Genomic DNA, 21,531 nt, shown 5'->3' with positions numbered 1-21,531 from the left:
CTTATACCAAGTGAGTGCCCAATAAATATCTGTGAAGTGAAAACCACAGGCAGACATATATATATACATATATGATGTGTGTATGTTTGTGAATACTTGTGTTTGTGTGTCCTTAACTCAGGATCTGGGTACTGTCCTTGGCCATTTTTTTTTCCTCAAGGTTAGCACACTACCACTTGAGCCACAACTCTACTTCCAGGATTTTGATAGTTAATTATAGGTAAGAGTCTAAAGTGGTTAAATATAGTAAGAGTCTGAAGGACTTTCCTGCTCAGGCTGGCTTTGAACCATGATACTCAGATCACAGCCTCTTGAGTCCAGCTCAGAACAATGCAATTTCTACTCTAATTTTTCTGAGAATGTGGTAAGGTACTCAACTTATAACTGGGTAAGTCTGGACAAAACCCAGTACTTCCAATTTCAACTGTGGTGTTCTCTCCATGATGCTACTGGCCAAGTATACTGAGATTGTTTCCACTGCGCTCTGGTAATTTAGGCACTTAAGAATATATTCTTAGCCAGGCGCTGGTGACTAATGCTACTCAGGAGGCAGAGATCTGAGGATCCTGGTTCAAAGCCAGCCCCTGCAGGTAAGTCCATGAGACTCTTATCTCTAATAAACTACTCAGAAAAAGCTAGAAGTGGTGCTGTGGCTCAAGTAGTAGAGTGCTAGCCTTGAGCAGAGAGGCTCAGGGACAGAGGTCAAGCCATGAGTTCAAGCCACAAGATGAACAAAAAAAGAATATATTCTCTATTATAATCACAGAACACTGAGGGGAGAGTTTAAATATGAACAAAGTATATCATATATATTTATGAGAAGAGTATAATGAAATTGCACTGAAACTGTTAAGAAGGGGGAAAAGGGACAGGTTAAGAGACAGTTAACACAGATGGAGTGAATTTGATCAGTGATCAAAATACATTCATGTATGCATGTAAACATCACAATGAAACCCCTTTATATAATTAATGTCAATAAAAATTAAATACTGATTGCTCATTTTACCTTTTGTTTATACATATGGCAGTTTCCTATTTAAAACTATAGCAAAAAACTCTTAAAACGTACTTTTTCAATTATGACAAGGGTTTTCCTTCTTTTGTCTCGAACCTGTTTTTCTTTTGTCTCCTAAAAAAAAAAGGCAATATCAAGTATAAATTCATTTCTGCTAAGAACAATTTACCCAGTATGTACCTATAATTTCACTTATGAAAATACTGTGACAAGAAAATCTTGACTCTCTTGATAATTAATAATGTAAAAAAAAAAAAGTTTGGACAAAGGTCCTAGAGTTGACTGAATCAGATCACACTAATTTCACAGGTAAAAGGTAATTATAGAATTCATAGAAGATGAAGATACAGGAAAATTTGAAAAAATGTAGTAATCAGTATTTTAAACAGCAAACTGGAGTGAATAGGTTCTGTCTATAGCTAGAGGTACCTAGTTAGATTTTTGCCCTCTAGTCCACAAAGCCTGATCTCATCCCAATGTCACAAAGAACTGGTGATAGCCCAGATGTTCTTAAATACACAACTCTGACACTTACATCATCCTCGCTCCGGGATGTCACGACAGCATCAATCATTTTTCGAGGATTGTTCACACTAGAGACAGTAAGCTTTCCCAAAGAGCCCTCAAACTGCACTGCAAGGACAAAATAATTTCAATAAAAAACTCAGCAGTATAAGCAGGAAACACTCAAAATTTGTTGTTTTGCTTCGTTCTTTACTCCTGGTTTAACAATTTACTGCAAAATAAAGTTTTTACATATAATTTAAAATAACACTTATACTCCTCCCCCGCCCAGACAAGGTCTTGCTTTGTATCCTAGGCTGGCTTGAAACTTGCAATCTCCTTGCCTCTACCTCCAGTGTGCTGTGGTTGCAAGCATGCTCCACGGTGCCTTCTTATCAGAATCTACCGTTTCTCCTTTTTTTCCTTAGTTTTTGGTGCTGGTCCTAGGGCTTGAACTCAGGGCCTGGGGTCTGTCCTTGAACTTTTTGCTCAAGGCTAGCATTCTACCACTTGAACCACAGCTCCACTTCCAGCTTTTTTTTTTTTAAGTGGTTAATTAGAAATAAAGCTTTTGGACTTTTTGCTCTGGCTGGCTTTAAACCATAACCTTTAGATCTCAGCCTCCTGAATATTTAGGATTACAGGCCTGAGCTACCAGCACCCAGCTTATTTATTTATTTTTGTTACAATAGTTATCAAAAGAAAGATCTAAGTTGAAATCCCTTTGTACAACTACTTAAGGATAAAATAAATAAAAAAGAAAAATCTGAAGTGTTTCGTCTAAGTAATCAAAATTGTAATAGGTTTAAAAAATTAGGGACTTAAAAAAAGGACTTAAAAGATAGCACCTGTCAGGTCATTCATATGCTAAACTTGTCATTTATTAAGGACAGTGGTCCTTTGTAAATCATTTTCAAGCATCTCTACCCATCCATCTATATATGTTTTAAAAAATCACATCACGTCAGCAGCCTCTCCAGTTCCACTTAGCACGGCCAGAGACCTTACCTGGCTTATATGCATGCTCTAGCCTGGCCACCTGAGGGGTGATGAGCTTGGTGCGTTCCTTTTTAGGGCCATCCCCTTGCATTTCTTCAGCAGCAGATAGTTTCTCCAGTTTTTCGAAGTAATTCTAACACAAAAAGTGATTTCAGTTGGGAACTCAAGCACAGACCATGAGTATTTTTTACCCTTAAAAATTTGTACCACTGGTAGTAATACAACTTCAAATCTAGAAACATACTGACCTCTCATTTATTAGGTTGCTACAAAGGTACTTATTTAAAAAAACAAAAAAACCCCCCAAAACCAGGGGCTGGGAATGTGGCTTAGTGGTAGAGTGCTTGCCTAGCATGCATGAAGCCCTGGGTTTGATTCCTCAGTACCACATGAACAGCAAAAGCTGCATGTGGCACTGTGGCTCAAGTGGTAGAGTGCTAGCCTTGAGCAAAAAACAGCTCAGAGATGGTGTCCAGGCCTTGAGTTCAAGCTCCAGGACTGGCAAAAAAACCCAAAAACAAAAAGAAAAAAAACCAAACCTAACCTTTGGGCTAGGAATGTATCCCAAGGGTAGGATATATTCTTGGTGTGTTCAAGGGCTAGGGTTTCATCCCCCTGCCCCCAGCCAAACTTGCCAAGAAAAATCCCAATGTTTGACTTTCAAAAATGCTAATCAAGGAAAATGTCTTCAAAGGTAAAACACCAGTATTTGTAACTACAAAACCCAGGTTACACTTGTCAAAATGAAAAAGGTAGTCTGAGAACACAGAGTTTCAGAGTTTCTTGCATGAAAACAGGGTGGAGTCTGTTCAGTCGATTTTCATCCATTTGAAGATGAAAATCCTACCAATATTTACTACATCAGTACTTAACTTAAGTATTTAACTACAGTATTTACACCAGTATTAAGTATTTAACTAGCTACTAGTTATTATCCTTAAAAGCAGCACCAAGGATTTACCTGGTAATAAAAATCATCCAGGTAGGGGTCAGTGCTTTGCAGCTGCATCATCTGGATTTTAGAGACCCAATCCTTCTCTCGCTGCAACATGAGATTGGCATAGGGATCCTTTCGGAGATGATCTTGGTGACTATTCCGGTGACTTCCTCGATCTCCGGCACCATTGAGATTCCGATGCTGACTGGAAAACAAATGTGTGACTAGTCACTCCAAGGTGAATTAATCATTCTAGCAGAACAGGAATAAAAATGACAGTCAGGCAATACCTTCCTTTGCTTTACTACTACTACTACTGCTGCTGCTACTACTACTACTACTACCACCTACAACGATGACAACATAGTTATACAAAGAGGTTACAATTCCTCAAGCCAGGTTTAAGTACAATGCTTCTTGGTCAATGTCATCCTTGCATTCACTCTCCTCTACTTTTCTCCTCCTATTCCTACCCTCGTTACATAGTTTAATTTTTACATAATAAGATTTGATTATATGTATGTTCTATTTGCTCAGCCTTCTTCCCTCCATTTGTGTACCTCCTCATACCTTCCCCCATTGCAAATATGTTCCTGCTTCCTGGTATTCATTGATAAACAGTTCACTAGTTCAGAGGAGTTCCACCTTTGGACTTCTCTAAGTATACCATCCTTCAGTCAGTTTCTATGTATATTCATAAAATCCTTTGTATGTTATCATGTATGATTATATTTTAACCTAGTTTTTATTAAGAGAGTGAAAAAGAATCAAGTCTTAATAGAAGATAAAAGGGCTATATAGTACATGATCAAATAAATAAAAACTAAAATTAGAAGACCTTAACATATGCTGTACTTTCACCTATAGATTTCACTTAAACTACCTAACTTTTCTTCACTTAGGACAATAAACTGAGGCCAAGAGAGATGACAGGAATATTTCCGGTGACAGTAATGAACACAGGTCAATTTTTCTTTTTTCTTTTTTTGGTTGGTCGTGGGGCTTGAACTCTGGGCTTGGGCGCTGTCCCTGTGCTCTTCAGCTCAAGGTGAGCACTCTACCGCTTGAGCCACAGTGCCACTACAGGTCAATTTTTCTTACAGTGCTGGGGATCAAACACAGTGTCTTGTCTGCTCAAGCCAAGCACGAGTAGCACTGAGCTGTATCACAGTTAGAATACAGGTCAATTTGACTCTACAGTTTATATAATTTTTCTTTAGCTTATTGAAAATAACAAAACATTTCTAACAGATTAAAAACGCCAGCAGACATTACAATAACTAATTACACACCATCTGGTCTTAATGAAAGACATTTTTTATTTGGTTAAATTTTGATATTTAAAAAGTGCTATTAAAGATATTAAAGATACATTTGTAGGTGGTAGGACCTCAGATATCCCTCTAGATCCCAGTTTCCAGACCCCTTTACATACAGGAAGCATTATTCTGCCTTTGGAATGACTCCTTCCCCAAATGTTTTTTTGCACTTGTACTACTGTGTATCTCTTTGAATATTATACAGTAGTATTCTGAATGCCTTTACATTATGTTAGTGGAAAGACATAGTACTCCATGCTTCTCCACTCAGTATTAGGCTTTTCTTTTTTTTTTTTTTTTTGTCGGCCATAGGGCTTGAACTCTGGGCCTAGGCGCTGTCCCTCAGCTCTTCAGCTCAAGGCGAGCGCTCTACCACTTGAGCTACAGCGCCACTTCTGGTTTTCTGGTGGTTTATTGGAGATAGGAGTCTCACGGTCTCTCCTGCCCAGGCTGGCTTTGAACTGCGATCCTCAGATCTCAGCCTCCTGAGTAGCTAGGATTACAGGTGTGAGCCACCAGCGCCCGGCAGTATTATGCTTTTCATATTTATCTGTACTGCTAATGTATGTTGGTATAAAATAAAAAGATCTGTTAGAATGTGGTAGTCACATTTTTAACCTATTATTTCCCAATTCTCATTCAAGAAGCTATACATACCATCCTTTCCTAAAACAATAGTGGTGAGAAACATCAAGTTTTCCTGTCTGATGATTTAATTTTTATTTGCATATTTCTAACACAAGTGAGCTTTGCCATTTATTTTTCCCCCAAAGAGCCACTTGGGTTTCTTCTACTAACAATCCCATGTTTGGATACATTTTTTTGCTATATAGAGATTCCTTTCCCTACACTTTCTTTTCTTTGCCTCTGTCTCCGAAGTGCTGGGATTATATGCATATACCATTATTCATAGGCAAATCGTAACACATCAAACACATGAGTGTTTCTCTATACATTTTGTACTTTTAGGGTCTTGATTAGGAGTTTTACTAGTTTCTACCTTTTCTCCACATAAAAAGCACTCTAAAACATTTTTAAAAGTGAGATGGAATTACACACACATAAAACAATAAAACATAGCTAAAAAAGCCCTCAGTTATAGTTTTCTTATTTTACACAGATGCATAATTATAGATACATGAAGGTGGACACCTTGTCTATTCTCTTTTGAATAATCTTCAAAACCTAGCAGCTCCTGTACATGGCAGAAGTTGTGTGTGTATATACATATACTTATATCTGAATGCGGACTGGATAATTTGAAGAAAAAAATAACAGCTGCTAAGTCTACTAAAATTCACATGCAAGGCTGACCACTGTATCTTAAAATTATTTCTGAGTTGAGAATGCAAAGAAAAGGTATGGTTGAGAACTTGGTAAGGAATACGAAATACTGGCTTAAAAAAAATCAAGAGCTCAACTTTAATTCTTAGAATCAAAAAATTATAATAAGTTAGAAATTCACTGATAACACCTTGTCATTTAAGCTAGTGGATTGAAGACATAAAATGAAGGTATTTATGATAACTTTATCAGTAAAATAAGCTCCACATGAAGTAAACTAAGTAAAAAAAGAACCCCATTACTTGTTACACTGTTCAGGAAATCATCAAGGATTAGGAGGAATACTTACTTCCTATTCTGTTGCTGTCTCTGGTGTAAGAGTCGCCGATGCTGTGGATGAAGGTGAGTTGTATCTGGTCTAAACATTGGGGCCTGAGATCTAAGAAAAAGGAGAGAAGATCCTCAGTGCTCTTATCCTATTGACTTGAAGTTCTCAGTACTGGATAACTTCACATGGTTTCATTCAAGGGACTAACAATTGTCTACTGTAGACAGACTGAGCCGTATTTCTCATGACTTCCCCCAAAACCAATTCTCAGCTAGTGAGAAGATGATTATGAAGTTTTATTGCATTAGTAGTTCAAAAAGAAAAAGAATATAGAAGAGACTTCTTTAAATTGGTTTAAGGTATTCAGCTTTAACTATGCAGGAATGACATAAAATATGTGTGTAATGGTCCATTTTACCTATTTAGTAGGCTAGGGTACCCAGTTATTTGATTAAATCTTGCTTTCAATGTCAAGGTACAAACAAGATGTGATTGATAATCAGCTGACTTTGAGAAGACAAGTTTATTTACCGTAACAGGAGTGCTCCTTACCCATCTATCAGTTTAAGGCCTAAAAAGCCCAATCAGAAAACTCCCAAAAAATTTGGATCAAGACTACAACAAAGAAGCTCTGCCTTTGTCTCCAGCTTTCTGGCCCATATATTTCAAACTATGTATATCAAACTTTTTTTTCTTTTTGTGCTGATCCTTAGGCTTGAACTCACTGTCCTTGTGCTTTTGTGCTGAAGGCTAATGCCCTATCACTGGCTTTGGCATTGTTAATTGGAGTTAGGAATCTCAAACTTTCTTGCTGTGTTTGAGCCTCTATCCTCAGATCTCAACCTCCTTCGTAGCTAATATTATAGGCAGGAGCCACCAGCAGCTGGCCTCTTTTTCTTTTTCTTTTTTGGGTCCGGTCGTGGGGCCTGAACTCTGGGCCTGGGCGCTGTCCCTCAGCTCTTCAGCTCAAGGCTAGCGCTCTACCATTTGAGCCACAGAGCCACTTCCGGCTTTTTTCTTTTTGCTTATGTGGTGCTGAGGAATCGAACCCAGGGTGTCAGGCATGCAAGGCAAGCACTCTATCACTGAGCCACCTTCCCAGCCCTCTTTTTCTTTTTTTTTAAGGTATTTGAAAGCTTAATATATGGAATTTGTTAAATGGTTGTGGTAAAATGGATAAATAGTTAAAAGGAATCACTATGGCAACAGAGTTGGTACTTTAGGAACCAGCTACCATGCCAGGGTTTGGGAGCACAGGGACAAGAGCTAGAATGTATATTCAACTCTTACTGAGTTTCTGGCCTGCTGGCTTGACATATGGAATTCTGACTTTCTATCCTCTACAATCAGGAGTCAATTCCTTAAAATTAACTGTCCATATATATGTAATTTACTTTTTTTTTTTTGTCAGTTGTGGGGCTTGAACTCTGGGCTTGATGCTATCCCTCAGCACTTCAAGGCAAGCATTCTACCACTTGAGCCACAGTGCCACTTCCGGTTTCCCAGTGGTTTATTGGAGATACGAGTCTCACAGACTTTCCTGCCTGGGTGGGCTTTGAACCGCAATCCTCAGATTCTCAGCCTCCTGAGTAGCTAGGATTACAGGCATGAGCCACCAGCGCCCAGCTTGTAACTTACTTTTGTTTTTGGTAGGACAACAGGGATTTGAACTCGAGCCATAGCTCTAGTACTAACTCTTGAGAATTCTTGAAAGTTCTCTTGAGAACTTTGATATTGTATATGTATTAGAAGTTTTATCAAAGTAAGAACTAAAATCCTCTTGTTATAAAACAAAAAGAGGGCAGAAGCAAGCAATTTAGCTAATGATGAGATTATCTAACTTCTTACCACTTCTTTTTCTATTATTTCTTCATGCTAATCCTTAAGTCATTAGCACTGTGTATCTTAGTTTGAAAAAGGCAATTAATGTATAATGTACAAATGAATCATGATGCTTTGAGGGTAATGTAAGAAAACCTGGAGACTATCAGATATTTGTTTGTCAACTTGAGGGCTGAGTAATACCTTAAAATATTTGGCTCAGCAATTATCAGGAGACTTTTGCATTATAAAGAACCTTGGTTGACAATGGATACACATTAGAATGTTTTCTGTACCTTAGGTTTTGCAGGTGAGGTCCAGGGCCAGGAGGATGCTGCTGTGGAGGGGGTGTAGCAGTGGGTGGAGCATTAAAGAAGGCACGGAAGCCTGGTGCAGGGGGAAGCATCTGCCCAACTCGCCCTTGCAGCAGCTTTGGATTCATGGCAGCCAGTGGGCTACCTACAAACCCAGGGACTCGTGCAAACTGGCTGGGAGACATTCGTCCAGGCTGTAACTAAAAAGAGGGATAAGATCTTAGATATAGTAAATCAGAGAATCCCCTGCTTTTTATTCACAGAAAGTGAACACTGCTCCCATCAATAAGTTGGAAAAAAATAAAAGGTAGCAGTAAGAAATGGTAAAGGAAGGAGGTGTCATTAATGAACTTTAGCACAGTAAGAAACAATGAGTCCTGTATGAAAAGCTAATCACATGCTTACCTGTGCTCCTCCAAGAAGCTGTGCTCTCTGGAGGGGGCTGAAAACAGGGGGAACGCTAGGAGGAAAAGGGTGACCCAAGAGGGAAGAGTTCTAAGAAGAAAAAAAAATGGGGAAGGGGATGAAAATGACACTCATGTTATGAAACCATTAAGTCAATATAATAAGAAAACTCACTGGAAATGTAGTATAAACTTGGGTGTAAAAACTCTCCAACTATAGAGATTTCCATTTAAGGAGTATAAAGAGTAATTCTAGAAATTATAAAACGCTAGAGCCATTGAAAAGGAAAAAGAAAGCAGCACTAGTAGGGACTGAAGTAGCAAGAAATCAAATGATAATAACCACCTGAGATTTTTAAACGAAAGCGAGCTAAGAAGTGAGCCATGTCTTTCTTCTCTTGGGATCTTAAAAGTTCCAGAAGTTCAAAGACAGAGACTATACATGATTATGTATAATTTAGGGGATGTTATTAGCATTTGTACATACTGATAGGGTCATTTAAATAGTAATCATTTTGTTAGGCTGTAGAGTGACATACCGGGACACCACAGAGCTGGTTTGGAGACATCCTCTCACCATAGGGAGCAGGATAACGCGGTGGCATCGGGGGCCGAACATGGACAGGCTTCGGACACAAGATCTATTAGGACAAACATACACACAACTACACTCAATGAAATCAGTTTTTCTTCCACCTACACTCCCTCCCCTCAAGTACTAGCAGAGACACAGAACTCTAACATAAAGCCCTACTTCTAAGCAAATTGCTATGTCTATGGGTTTAACACAGTACCTTTGGTCAATTCCTCTTACAAATCAAGCCATGTGTCATTTTAGTAAGGAAGACTTAGCTAATTCTCCAGTTATCCCCACCCTTCTGTGCTATCTGAGGGAGGTACCAGCAGACAATGTGACTTGCGAATTTTCTCCAAGAGGAAATATTTTGGCAGTAGTGAGGGAGAAGGAATGATAAGAAAGCTGGAGGATTAACTAAGTCCTATTCTGAAGCCTCTGTGATATGGCCGCCATGCTCAGCAATGTTGTGGTACATTGTGACTCCACCATTTCATAGGATATTGAGCCTAACTAGGCCATACCAACACCACCCTCCCCCCATACCTTCCAAATTGGCCTTCCTTTTCAGCTGCTGGTTTCAGGTGGAGGAAAGTCTATGGAACAGGACTGCACAGGCTCTAGGGAAAGCAGGGATATCTTAAAGGTAAAAAGGGATGTGGACAGTGCTGTGTGTTCCCATCCCCCCCAGCTTTCAGTTATCTCTCTGCCCATGTATTAGGCAGCCAGCAAAACACTGAAAAAGGATATATGCACTATATGTGGTACACTACTCTTTTCTCCCCCAGTTAAAAGGCAGCAGCAGCAACAGCAGCAGCAAAGGTATTAGGGAAGGTGTCTCTTATTTGCACTAACTTCTCTCTAACTATTTTTCTAATGCCTACCCAAAACTTCCACCCTCCTCCCAGCAATCACTGATTCCCCAGTAATTTTGCCCAGATTCCCAGTATCTTGGGCTGAGTGCCTGTTGATGAGAGGTACCTGTTGGTTGAAGCTGGGTACAGCCATCTGCTTAGGTGGTGTGCCTATGGGGACAGCTCTAACAGGAGGACTCCCAATGACAGGTGAAGTTGATCTTCTTGGTAATGCGCGCTCAGAAAGATCCCGGTCATCTTCTGGGCCCTGGGGGAGCCTCTGAGGCAAGGCATATTCTAAGACAGACACTGTCGGCATTTCCTAGTTGAAGAAGAGTAGTTCCGAAAATAAAATGTCTGAATAATTTCTTGGGCTACCAAAGATACCTTGAAAAATTACTTTAACAATGTTTATCTTTTAAGAATTTGTATTAGATAAGAGTCACTCTTTGGTATGCAGTTCTGATTTTTGGTTAAGTACACAGAATGGAACTGTCACCCCCAATGAAGCTACAGAACAGTTTACCATTAACTTAAATTCCTTTGTATTGTCATTTCATAGTCAACCCCTTGTGCTATACTCAACCACTGCCAAAAACTCATGCCTAGGCTTTTTAAGGAACATGTAGCATACACTGACCTATGTCAAGCTTTTCCCTAGGGTGTGAGAAAGGGTACAGCAACAGGTTCAGCAACATAAGTGCTGGATATAGCAGCCCATACCATGTGGGGAATAAATACCTATACATATACATTCTTAAGACTATGGTAAAAGTATGGTTAACAGGAACAGAATGGCAAAGGATGGTAACAGGGAGTAAATTAAAACCTGAGGACATGAGAGATTTTATAAAAAGGAAAAATGTTAATACCTGAGCAAGTAGTGGTCCTCGGATTCGCCTCAGAACTTCAGATCCATCCCAGATACTGGAATTCAGGCTTCCCGGCTGAGGCTATCAAAAAACAAACACATCAAGCCTGGAATAGTGTGGTTCTCTGGATGACTAATTTGCTATGGAGGAACAAGGTTTCAAAAGAGCCTCCACAATAGGGCTGGGATGTAGCTCAGTGGCCAAGCATTTGCCTAGCAAGTACAACATGCTGGGTTTGATCCCCAGTACAAACAAAACGATCCAAATAAAAGTTTCAACTACTTGGGAATAACATAGTATAGTGCTCTAGAATTCACATTATTCCTTCATCAGAATTGCCATCATCAGGCAATATATATAATTGATGGCATATATAATTCTCTTATGAAATAGATGAAATAACAAGGTGAAGTTCAATCCTTGATTTTGTCTATTATTAGCTGAACCATTATTAAAGATCCCAAATCAGAATAACTTACTCACTTGTAAAACTGGCCTTGTCTGCACTGCTCTCATGATAGCTGGATCTTCAAGTTCATTTTCAATCACCATCTTACTGAGTCTTTCTGCCAGATTCTCTTCATGGTCACCCAACAAGTCCATTTCATCCCTCTCTCCATTGCCTGTTTGTTCATTAACGGCCACTGGCAGCTTTTCTTCCAACTCGGCCAGCCGCTCATGTGCTTCCTGCCAGTCATCATCTATAAGATGAAACATTCATGTTAGAAATATAGCTCCTATAAAAATAAAAGAATTTTGTGACATTCTTCTCTTAACCAAATGATCAATCCAACTCCAGAACATAGGTAGAAAGTTAAGTTTCCATCTAGAGACATGAAATAAAGTTTAAACCAGGAGACACAGAACATGGTCTTTCCATTATTATGAGGAAGTAACATTGTACTAGGAAATTCAAATGTTTGGATTAACAACACATTATCAGTGGTGTCTGATCTGAAACCAATTTCTGTCTTAGTGATAAATGTAAATTATTATGTTTTGGTTTCAAAGAAAAATAAAACCCCACAGCACTAGCATAGAACTTTTTCTTAACTTGTAACTGCCATGTTTATTATAAACTTTATTTCATCCATTCATTTCGTTCAATTAACTTGTTAAGCATCTTTTATGTGACAAGCACTGTTTTAGGTACATGGAATCAGTGGTACAATATAGTCAGGGCTTCCACTCTCAGGGAGCCATCATTCAAACAGGGAAGAGATAGAAAATCACAACCAACAAAAGTCAATGATATACCATACTACAGAGGAAAATTCTGTAAGTTCTGGAGGAAGAAAGGCAGATTGGGAAGGATTGTGTAATGGTATGAGGAGGAGGGGATACTACAAGAGAAGGGAGGCAAAGAGGCAAGATAAAAGTTTATTTAGGGTCTTCTGAGCCATTCAAATTGATATGGGGAAAGGCTCATGGAAGTTTAAATGTGGTTTTACCTTTTGAAAGAATCACTTTGGCTACAGTGTTGAAAACAGTTTGGAGAGGGGGAAGCACCAAGCCAATTATGCAGCTACTGAAGTAAACCAAGGGAGACGACTTGTACCAGGGTCAAGATGTCCTTTATGGCTTTGGTATTCTACTAATAACCTTACTGATACAGCAATAAGAGTTCCATTGTAGCATATATTAAAATCGTCAGAATCCTTCATCAGCTTTCTACCTAGACTTACTTCTATCATACCTCATATTGCAGTTCCTATTATTCCACTTTGCTTTCTTAAAAACTTATAATCCTGCTTCTTTCAGCACTGAACTGCAGTAATTTCTCCCTCTTCTCAGAAATTCTCCCTAAATAATTCTTTCACATTCCTTCTAACTTTATCTTGTCTAAACATATGCTTTTTTTTAATGAATAAAAAAGTATTCTTCTGTGTATGTTATATATTTGTTCTTACATTACTTAAAAAATTTTAATTCTACAAAATCCAGACAGGAATAAGTAACTACCTTTTTAACAGAAACATTCTGGTTACAAAGAAAATACAAATTTGTTTTTTAAAAAATCTAAGCATTAAATATTTTGTGATACTTACAAAATATGTCACTTAGAATATAAACGTTTCTCATGTTCATTATGTTAAACTGGCAGAGTTTAACATGTTTCTTTCCCCACCGCCCCCACCTCACTTTTGTAGTACTGATATTAAACTCAAGACCTTGCAATGTGCTATACAAGCATTTTATCACCTGAGATAGCCGTTATTTCTATTTATTTATTTAATTTATTGTGCTGGACCTGAGGCTTGAACTCAGGGTCTAGGCACTGTCCCTGAGCTTCTTTTGCTCAGGCCTACCAATTGAGCCTGCTTTAATATGGACTTTCCTGCTTGGGCTGCCTTCAAAACACTGATCCTCAGATCTCAGCCTTTTGAGTCACTAGGATTACAGATGTGAGTCAACAAACAGTGCCCAGCTGTTTCTCTTTATTTAAACAGTATAACTACTGATAATACTATCTTTTTTTAAAAGAACTATGATTCTATTCTATTAATAAAGCACAATTCAGCTTATTCTATAGTGAAAATCTGGATATTTCTGAGTTAAAACAAAATAGAGAAGTTTTTTAAATTTATTTTTGTTGGTCGTGGGGCCTGAACTCTGGGCCCCAGTGCTGTCCCTCAGCTCTTTAGCTCAAAGCTAGCACTCTACCACTTGAGCCACAGCACCACTTCTGGCTTTTTTCCGCTTATATGGTGCTGAGGAATTGAACCCAGGGCCTCATGCATGCAAGGTAAGCACTCTACCACTGAACCACCTTCCCAGCCCCCAGTTTTTAAATTTTCTTTTTTAATGGCAATCTCAGCCCCTAAAAATTATGGTAGTTTTAATAAAGGAAAGAGAAACAGAAAGAGCAGTAATCCTTCCAAGTAGGTGTAGGTTTCTAAAGATTCACCAGACTGTTGTGACATAATTGCTAAGTTAACACAAATTTATTTATACTTCTCTTTCAGTTACTCTGTTCCTCATCTGTTAAGGATAACAACAGTACCTAACTCACAAGCCTGATGTGAGGACAAATAATATGGAAAATTTAGAATGGTGCCTAGCACGTCATAAGCACCAGGTAAATGTAAGCCTTTATTTTAGAGAATGAGTTGGGACTACCTTAATCCCATTTATTGAGATGGTGCAATTGTTATTATTTTTTAATTTTAAGAAAGATGATATGAGAGCACTCTTACCTAAAATATTCCCTATGTGAAGTTATTATTCCAGTTGCCCACTCTGCAAATTCCAAAGAATCAAACCAAAGCTAAGTATGACATTTTCCCTACTGGCTTACGTTCTCTTTACCAGTTATATATGTGCCTGCTGACTAAGAAAGCAATTTGCTTTTCATAATATTTAAACCAAGATGTTATGAGGAAATACAATGTTCACTTTAAAGCCAGGCATTAGTGGCTCACACATTAATCCTAGATCCTTATTGAGATCTAAGGACTGTGGTTTGAAGCCAGTCCAGGCAGGAAAATGTCTGGGATGGCTTCAAACTCTCAAGTAGAATAACTATCTCCTTAACAAGTAAAAAGTCAGAAGTAAAGGTATGGCTCAAGTAGTAGAGTACCAGCCTGAGTTACAAAGCTAAGGGACAGTACCCAGGCCCTTTGTTCAAGCTCCAATATTGGCACAAACACACATTTTACTTTACAATTCAAGTATACTACATACTCAATGGAAAAAACTCACTTCTGGAAATGTTTTCTCTATTATGAACTTTGTTGACAAAAGAAGTCCTCCTTAATCACACTTCTGCTTCCTGGTAAAGAATAAGCTAACTATATACTACTTTGTTGCCTTTAATATTTACTATCTGTGGTGTGTGTGTGTGTGTGTGTGTGTGCGTGCGTGCGTGCGTGCGTGCGCGCGCGCGCGCCCCAGGGCTTAAACTCAGGGCCTGGGTGCTTTAACTCAGGGCTTGGGTGCTGTCCCTGAGCCTTTTCTGCTCAAGTGCTCTACCACATCAGCTCCACTTCCAGCTTTTAATAGTTCATTGGAGATACAAGTCTCACAGACTATCTTTCCTGCCTGGCTGGCTTGGAACCACGATTTTCAGATCTCAACCCTACTGCACACTGCTAAAACATTTCAACTTGTATTTCTTTTCTATCACATACAATACAGTTCCATATACTTTAATATCCTTTTAATGGCAGTATTCCAGTCTTAGGGGAAAAAAAAGGAACGTTGGGTGAACAGGGAGACTTCCCACAGAACTTAAGACTTGAATGAGAAGGCAAGATCTCTTCTGTCCAGAATCAAAACTGAGGGCAGCTATGCTGTCTCATCTTAGTTTATTATCTATAAATCAGTTTCATTAACTTTACTCAAATACTAAAAATTTGTTGAAAATGACATTCTCTACAGCATTTTAACAGAAAGATCTAGAAACAAGTACACAGTGTTGGTGGCTTCTATTTTATTCAATAGGTTATTACTGAACTATCTCCTTTAAGTACAATTTGCATGCACAGAAGTTCCATGTGTTTGTAATTCTAGTTTATGCAGCTTTCCCTGTGATCTCCATGAAGAAAGACAAATAGTATTTTCTCATGCCATGCTCCTGGACAACCTCATCTCCTAACCCATGGCTATATTCAAAAGGTCTTAACTCCCTTCTCTAGTGAGTCTTGCTTCTACTTTCAACATTTCTCTTGCTGCAAAGTTTTAGTTCTGTAGTGAATTTTGTAAATGGCTAAAAACAGTAAACTTTTTTCATTTTTGTCAGTTCATTCAACTCTGTGTAATTTTTAACATAAACTTAAGTTGTTGAAAACCACTATCCTTTATGACATTTTAAGATTTTTATTTGGTCTTGACATAGAACATTTTGGGACTACCCACTACTGCTAAATTTCTTCTCCTTTATTAAACTTGGAACATTTGGACAAAAGTGCTGCAGTTCCAAAGAAATCACACATATTAACACACCTCAACGTAAGCACTATTGTTGTTTTCCAAAATCTGACAGCTAAAGCAAGAATATCTCCACTGACTTTATGCAGATATTTATATATGTATACTCTTCATTTTTTTTATTGTGAAAATACCATACAGAGGGGTTACAATTACATGGGTAAGGTAATGAATACATTTCTTTTTTTTTTTTTGGTTAGTCGTGGGGCTTGAACTACGTGCTTGGGTGCTGTCCTGCGCTCTTTAGCTCAAGGCAAGCACTCTACCGCTTGAGCCACAGTGCCACTTCCAGTTTTCTAGTGGTTTTTATTGGAGATAAGAGTCTCACGGATTTTCCTGCCTAGGCTGGCTTTGAACCTCGATCCTCAGATCTCAGCCTCCTGAGTAGCTAGGATTACAGGCGTGAGCCACCAGCACCCGGCTATAAGCACATTTCTTATCAAGCATTGTTGTCTCCTCCTTTGTTTCCCCTACTCTTCATTTTTTAAAAGTACAAAACTTACACTAATAGTTCACCTGCTTTAAACTTCTTCTAAAGCTTGTTCTCAAACTGATTACGTAAGATGGCTTCCTAAATTTTTGGTCTTGGGCTTTACAACTCCATGGCTATAAGTTTAGTTTGGCTCTTTTATATTTTCAATTCCTGCAATATTTATATGTAGGAGTGGAAAAAATTTCCATTTGTGCACAATACTTCCCTAACTTATAAAGACTATCACCAATATACTTGGAATAAAAAAGCCTTTTTAAAAAGCTAATGCAGATAAGACAATAGAAATGGTTATACATTCAGTGACTATACTCTGTACCTTTGTAACAGTAAAAAAATTAAAAATACATCTACATACTAGAATCTGATTTGTCTTCTAATTCCTTAGTTTCCCTTACATTGCATGTCTTGCAAACAAAATTTCCCTCATCTAGATTATTTTAAAACTCTGTGAAATGTCTACTTCTTCAAACATTTGAATTCTACTTCTCCGAACATTTGAATTCCTTATAATGGCAACCAGGAACCACAAAGTCATATAGCAGGAAGAGACAAGGCTTAAAGAATACCTGCTTTTATAGGTGAGACAAAAAGATCAGCAAGGGGCTGAGAATGTGGCTCAGTGGTAGAGTGCTTGCCTTGCATGCATGAGGCCCTGGGTTCAATTCCTCAGCACCACATAAGCAAAAAGAAAAAAGCCAGAAGTGGCGCTGTGGCTCAAGTGGTAGAGTGCTAGCCTTGAGCTGAAGAGCTGAGGGACAGCGCCCAGGCCCAGAGTTCAGGCCCAAGACCGGACTCAAAAAAAAAAAAAGATCAGCAAGATGAACTATTCTGACTGAAGGATGCACTCACTGTTCTATTAAGATGATTATGGTGTTACCCCTAGCAAAGCCCTTGTGAAAGTCTAGAGAGCAAGGTGATACCATGAAAGAAGTCACTTACCAACTGCACCTGACCCAAATGTATCATCATTGAATTGATCAATCTCCTCATCTTCCTCTCCCAGGCCTTGAAATGCATCATCATCTTCATCCAGAGGACAATCTTCCAGAGACTGAACAAAGAGAAAGGAATTGAGCTTCAAACTTATATGCTCATTTTCAAAGGCCTAAAAATGTCTACCTTGCCTTTGTAAAGGTAAGCATTTTGTTTTTGTTGGTCATGGGGCTTGAACTCAGGGCCTGGGCAGTGTCCCTGTGTTTTTCTGCTCAAGGCTACTGCTCTATACTTTGAGCCACAGTGTCACTTCTGGTTTCCTGGTGGTTAATTGGAGATAGAGAGTCTCAGGGACCTTCCTGCCAGGGCTGACTTTGAACCTTGATCATCATCTCAGCTTCCTGAAGAGCTAGAATTACAGGCGTGAGCCACCAGCACCTGGTAAGATATTTTTTTTCCTATCCAATTTTCCTGGCAGTTGGGAGATTTCACTATCTTCTTTCTGTTTCTATTTTTGATTCCTTGTTTCATTTATTTTATCCTCCACTCCTAAAACATGTCCAGTTTTCCTATTTAATAAAAATCCAACAATAGCATATCATCATGCACCCATTAAATTAGGCGCACACATTCTTCCCACTGGCTGGAATACTGATTACAAGTAAAAAAGGAACACTGTTATCTTGCTTGTGTTTCATGTAACTTTCTCAACAAAACTCATACTTGCCTCCTTACATTCAATTTTATTATTGCTTTTAATGCTTTCTCTTAACTTTCTGTCTCCCCTTCTGTTTCTTGTACTTCTGTTTCTTGTACACTTCTTGTACACTGAAAGCTAAGTTCTCTACCACGTATGTGGGAAGAGCTCTGATACATCAAGCTCCACTCTTACAAGTATTATAAACATGGGCAACTCATTCTTGTGTGTGTGTCAGTCCTGGGGCTTGAACTAGGGCCTGGGAACTGTCCTTGAGCATTTGTGTTCAAGACTGGAGCTCTACCACTAAAGCCACACACGGTTCCACTTTTGGCTTTTTTGGTAGGTAACGGGAGTAAGAGTTTCACATATTTTCCTCCCAGGCTGGCTTCAAACTGCTTTCCTTAATCTCAGCCTCCTGAGTAGCCAGATTTAGAGGTGTGAGCCACCTGGGCCCAGCACAATTAATTTTCTTGATTAACTGATCAGTGCCTTTTGAAGATCTGTTGTGTCTGGAGGCTTGTACTATGTTAGGGTCTGATCCTCAGTTTCTTTTTTTTTTTTTTTGTCGGTCGTGGGGCTTGAACTCTGGGCCTGGGCGCTGTCCCTCAGCTCTTCAGCTCAAGGCGAGCACTCTACCACTTGAGCTACAGTGCCACTTCCGGTTTTCTGGTGGTTTATTGGAGATAGGAGTCTCACGGTCTCCGGGCTGGCTTTGAACTGCGATCCTCAGATCTCAGCCTCCTGAGTAGCTAGGATTACAGGCATGAGCCACCAGCGCCCGGCTGATCCTGTTTCTTAAATCGTATTTCAGGGATACACACCACTTAATTCAGTTTATTGTGAGGATTAAACAAGTCAAAGACTGTAGACAGCTGAATATAAACATCTTAAGTGTGTTCTACTCTATTTTCAGGTACAGTGTCTGAGCATGTAGCCCAGGATGGCCTTGAACTCATGACTGCTACCTCAGCCTCCACAGTGCTGGAATTACAGGTTTGTGTATTTTAAACATTTTCCCCCTCCACCTTAGTTTTATTCAATTGACTTATTCTTCCAAGTATTCTTTTCTCTCAACAACTTCTTCCGACTGTATCTCATCGTTCTTTCTCCCCACTTACTAGACATTATGGTAGCGGCTCAGCTATCATGTATACCCGTCTAAGTCCTAATTCCACACTCTTATTATGGACTGACTTGTAATAGACCTTGCCTGGCTAGAGCCTTTCTACCCATCCTACACATCTCTCATGCTAACAGAAAGCAGACATGGGACTGGTCCCTAAATCAGAGGCCACTAGCAGCCTTATACTCTTCCAAACCATAAAGATCTACCTAACCAAATCACTGCTCTCAAAACCAAACCCAAAATCCTGAAATGACTCAGGGATAACCGAGAGCCGTCCCTAATGATTTTGCAAACGGAGAGAAAACTTTCACGTTCAGAGATTCAGCGTCACTCAAGGTCACAGAGTCTCGGTGGCAGGGTCAAGAACCTGCTGCCTTCCCAAGGACATCACCCCCCAAAAAAACCCCACATCTTCCCTGGTCCTGAAGGAACTTCTCCTGGACACGCCCCCTCCCAACCCTTCAGCCCGCCAGCCTTCTAGCCCGAGAGTCAAAGGACACCCCAGCCCACCCCGCAGGCCTCCTGGGTGTGAGGGCGTGCGCGTGTGCGTGTGTGGGGAGCTGGGGAGGGGGGTCTCCGGGCACTGGGCGGGAAACGGAGCGACGGGCATCCAGGTAAGGTCTCCCTCAAGGAAAGCCACCGGGCAGGAGCCCGCGCCGTCCGCGGGCCGGCCGGGCCCCGCTCCCAGGGAGGGCGTGGTGGGGTGTGTGGCCGGACCGTGGCACTTAACGGGCCCTGCGCACCCCAACACCGAGGCCAACTTTCCCCAGCCACAACCGCTCCGCCCGGCAGTCCCGCCACCTGCAGACCGCTCGCCGGCTCCGCGGACCGTAAGCCGCAGGCCGGCGTCGCCCCCCGCGCTCCCCCGGTCCCCACGGGCCCCGGCCTCTCTCCCTACCGCTCCCCCCCCACCCACCCCACGCACGCCCGGAGCACGGGACCGGCGCGCCCGCGGGCAGGAGAGGCAAAGGGGCGCGTGAGGAGTGAGGGAGGGGCCACTTCCGGTCGCCACACTCACCTCGTAGCGGAACATTCTTGGGGAAGGGGGGGAGGGAGCGGGGAGGGGAGCGGGGGGGAGGGAGGGGAGAAGCGCCGACGCTCCGGTCTCCTCGGCGCGCGCGGGTCCTCCACCGGCTCGCGACCCCTGGCCGCCGCCGTACGCCGGAGCGTGTGCGTGGGAACGTGCGCAGGCGCAGTTCGGGGAGGGCGGCCGCCCCGTTTGGCGCCTGACGGCGGCGGCGGCGGCAGCGACAGCAGCGGAGGCTGCGCGGGGGACAGATTTGGCGTGCGGCTTCCTAGAGTCCGCGGCGAGAAGGAGGTCCCGTGGAGAGCGACGGCGCATGCGCGCCCGCGGGTGGTGGGGAGGGGGCGGGCGGGGGAGGCGTCCCGGCTCCGGGAACCTCGCAGCTCCGCCTTCCGGCTTCTCCCTCCGCCCGCAGCCCGCCGGGCGCTGGGCCTGCGAGTCGCCCGGCCAGTCACGAGTTCTCCGTCATCGCCGGGGCGGGGAGAAGCCCGGGGCCGGTCCCACGCTGTGCGCTGCGGGGTCCGGGGCTGAGCCGGGCGCGGGAGCCCTGGGCGGCTCTCGGGGTGGTTTCCTCTCTGGCGCTCACGTCCCGCACTGCTGTCCGTGGTACCGGGCGGGGGGGGGGGGGTCCGCACCCGAGGCTCCTGGCGGGGAAAGCACACACATCCCACGTCGGGCGCAGCCTGCGTCGGGTGGCAGGTGACCGCGCCGGGACCGGGACAGGTGGCCGCTGTCCCGCCCCGGGCCCGGCCCGGCGGGGCCGTGACTCACCCGCCTCCCAGCCGCGCCCCAGCCCGCTTCGTGGTGTGTTCGGTGTTAAGCCGAAGGCCCGTGGCCGGGAGGTATTTTTAGGCCCCCCGGCGCCCCGAGGCCTGGGCCGGGGCTGGGCGGGGACCTCAGCCGGGGTGCGCCCCCGCGTGACCCCACCTTTGTACCGTGACTTTGCACCGGGGTGCCAACCTCTACACCCCAGTGGCTGAAGTTCTGGTGGTGGGTCACCTCCTGGCACATCGCGCGTCCTCCCAAGCGGGTTTGACCCCACTGAATCCCCAGCCTTCTTCCTCCCTCTCTTCTCCTCCTCTCCCTTCTCCTCTCTTC

The 21,531-nt window shown here is 41.9% G+C and overlaps 1 protein-coding gene across 1 annotated transcript in view; it reads right to left on the bottom strand.

Moving 5' to 3' along the window:
- Positions 1-20,704, bottom strand: part of Patl1 (PAT1 homolog 1, processing body mRNA decay factor) — a 30,509-nt gene extending 9,805 nt beyond the window's left edge. Inside the window, exons 1-13 of the mRNA XM_070032249.1 lie at positions 20,428-20,704; positions 17,590-17,701; positions 11,712-11,929; positions 11,229-11,309; positions 10,484-10,678; positions 9,468-9,569; positions 8,930-9,019; positions 8,507-8,724; positions 6,411-6,500; positions 3,483-3,663; positions 2,531-2,654; positions 1,554-1,651; positions 1,073-1,132 (exon numbers count right to left, since the gene is read on the bottom strand). Coding sequence (XP_069888350.1) covers positions 1,073-1,132; positions 1,554-1,651; positions 2,531-2,654; positions 3,483-3,663; positions 6,411-6,500; positions 8,507-8,724; positions 8,930-9,019; positions 9,468-9,569; positions 10,484-10,678; positions 11,229-11,309; positions 11,712-11,929; positions 17,590-17,701; positions 20,428-20,442 — 1,584 coding nt within the window. The 5' untranslated portion in view covers positions 20,443-20,704. The remainder of the gene's footprint in view (positions 1-1,072; positions 1,133-1,553; positions 1,652-2,530; positions 2,655-3,482; positions 3,664-6,410; positions 6,501-8,506; positions 8,725-8,929; positions 9,020-9,467; positions 9,570-10,483; positions 10,679-11,228; positions 11,310-11,711; positions 11,930-17,589; positions 17,702-20,427) is intronic.
- Between the last annotated feature and the right edge of the window lie 827 nt (positions 20,705-21,531).

The sequence above is a fragment of the Dipodomys merriami genome, unplaced genomic scaffold (assembly GCF_024711535.1).
Source record: "Dipodomys merriami isolate MVZ:Mamm:240054 unplaced genomic scaffold, mDipMer1.0.p SCAF_21, whole genome shotgun sequence".
In the NCBI taxonomy this organism is placed as follows: Eukaryota; Metazoa; Chordata; class Mammalia; order Rodentia; family Heteromyidae; genus Dipodomys; species Dipodomys merriami.
This window is presented reverse-complemented; position numbering and strand designations above follow the sequence as displayed.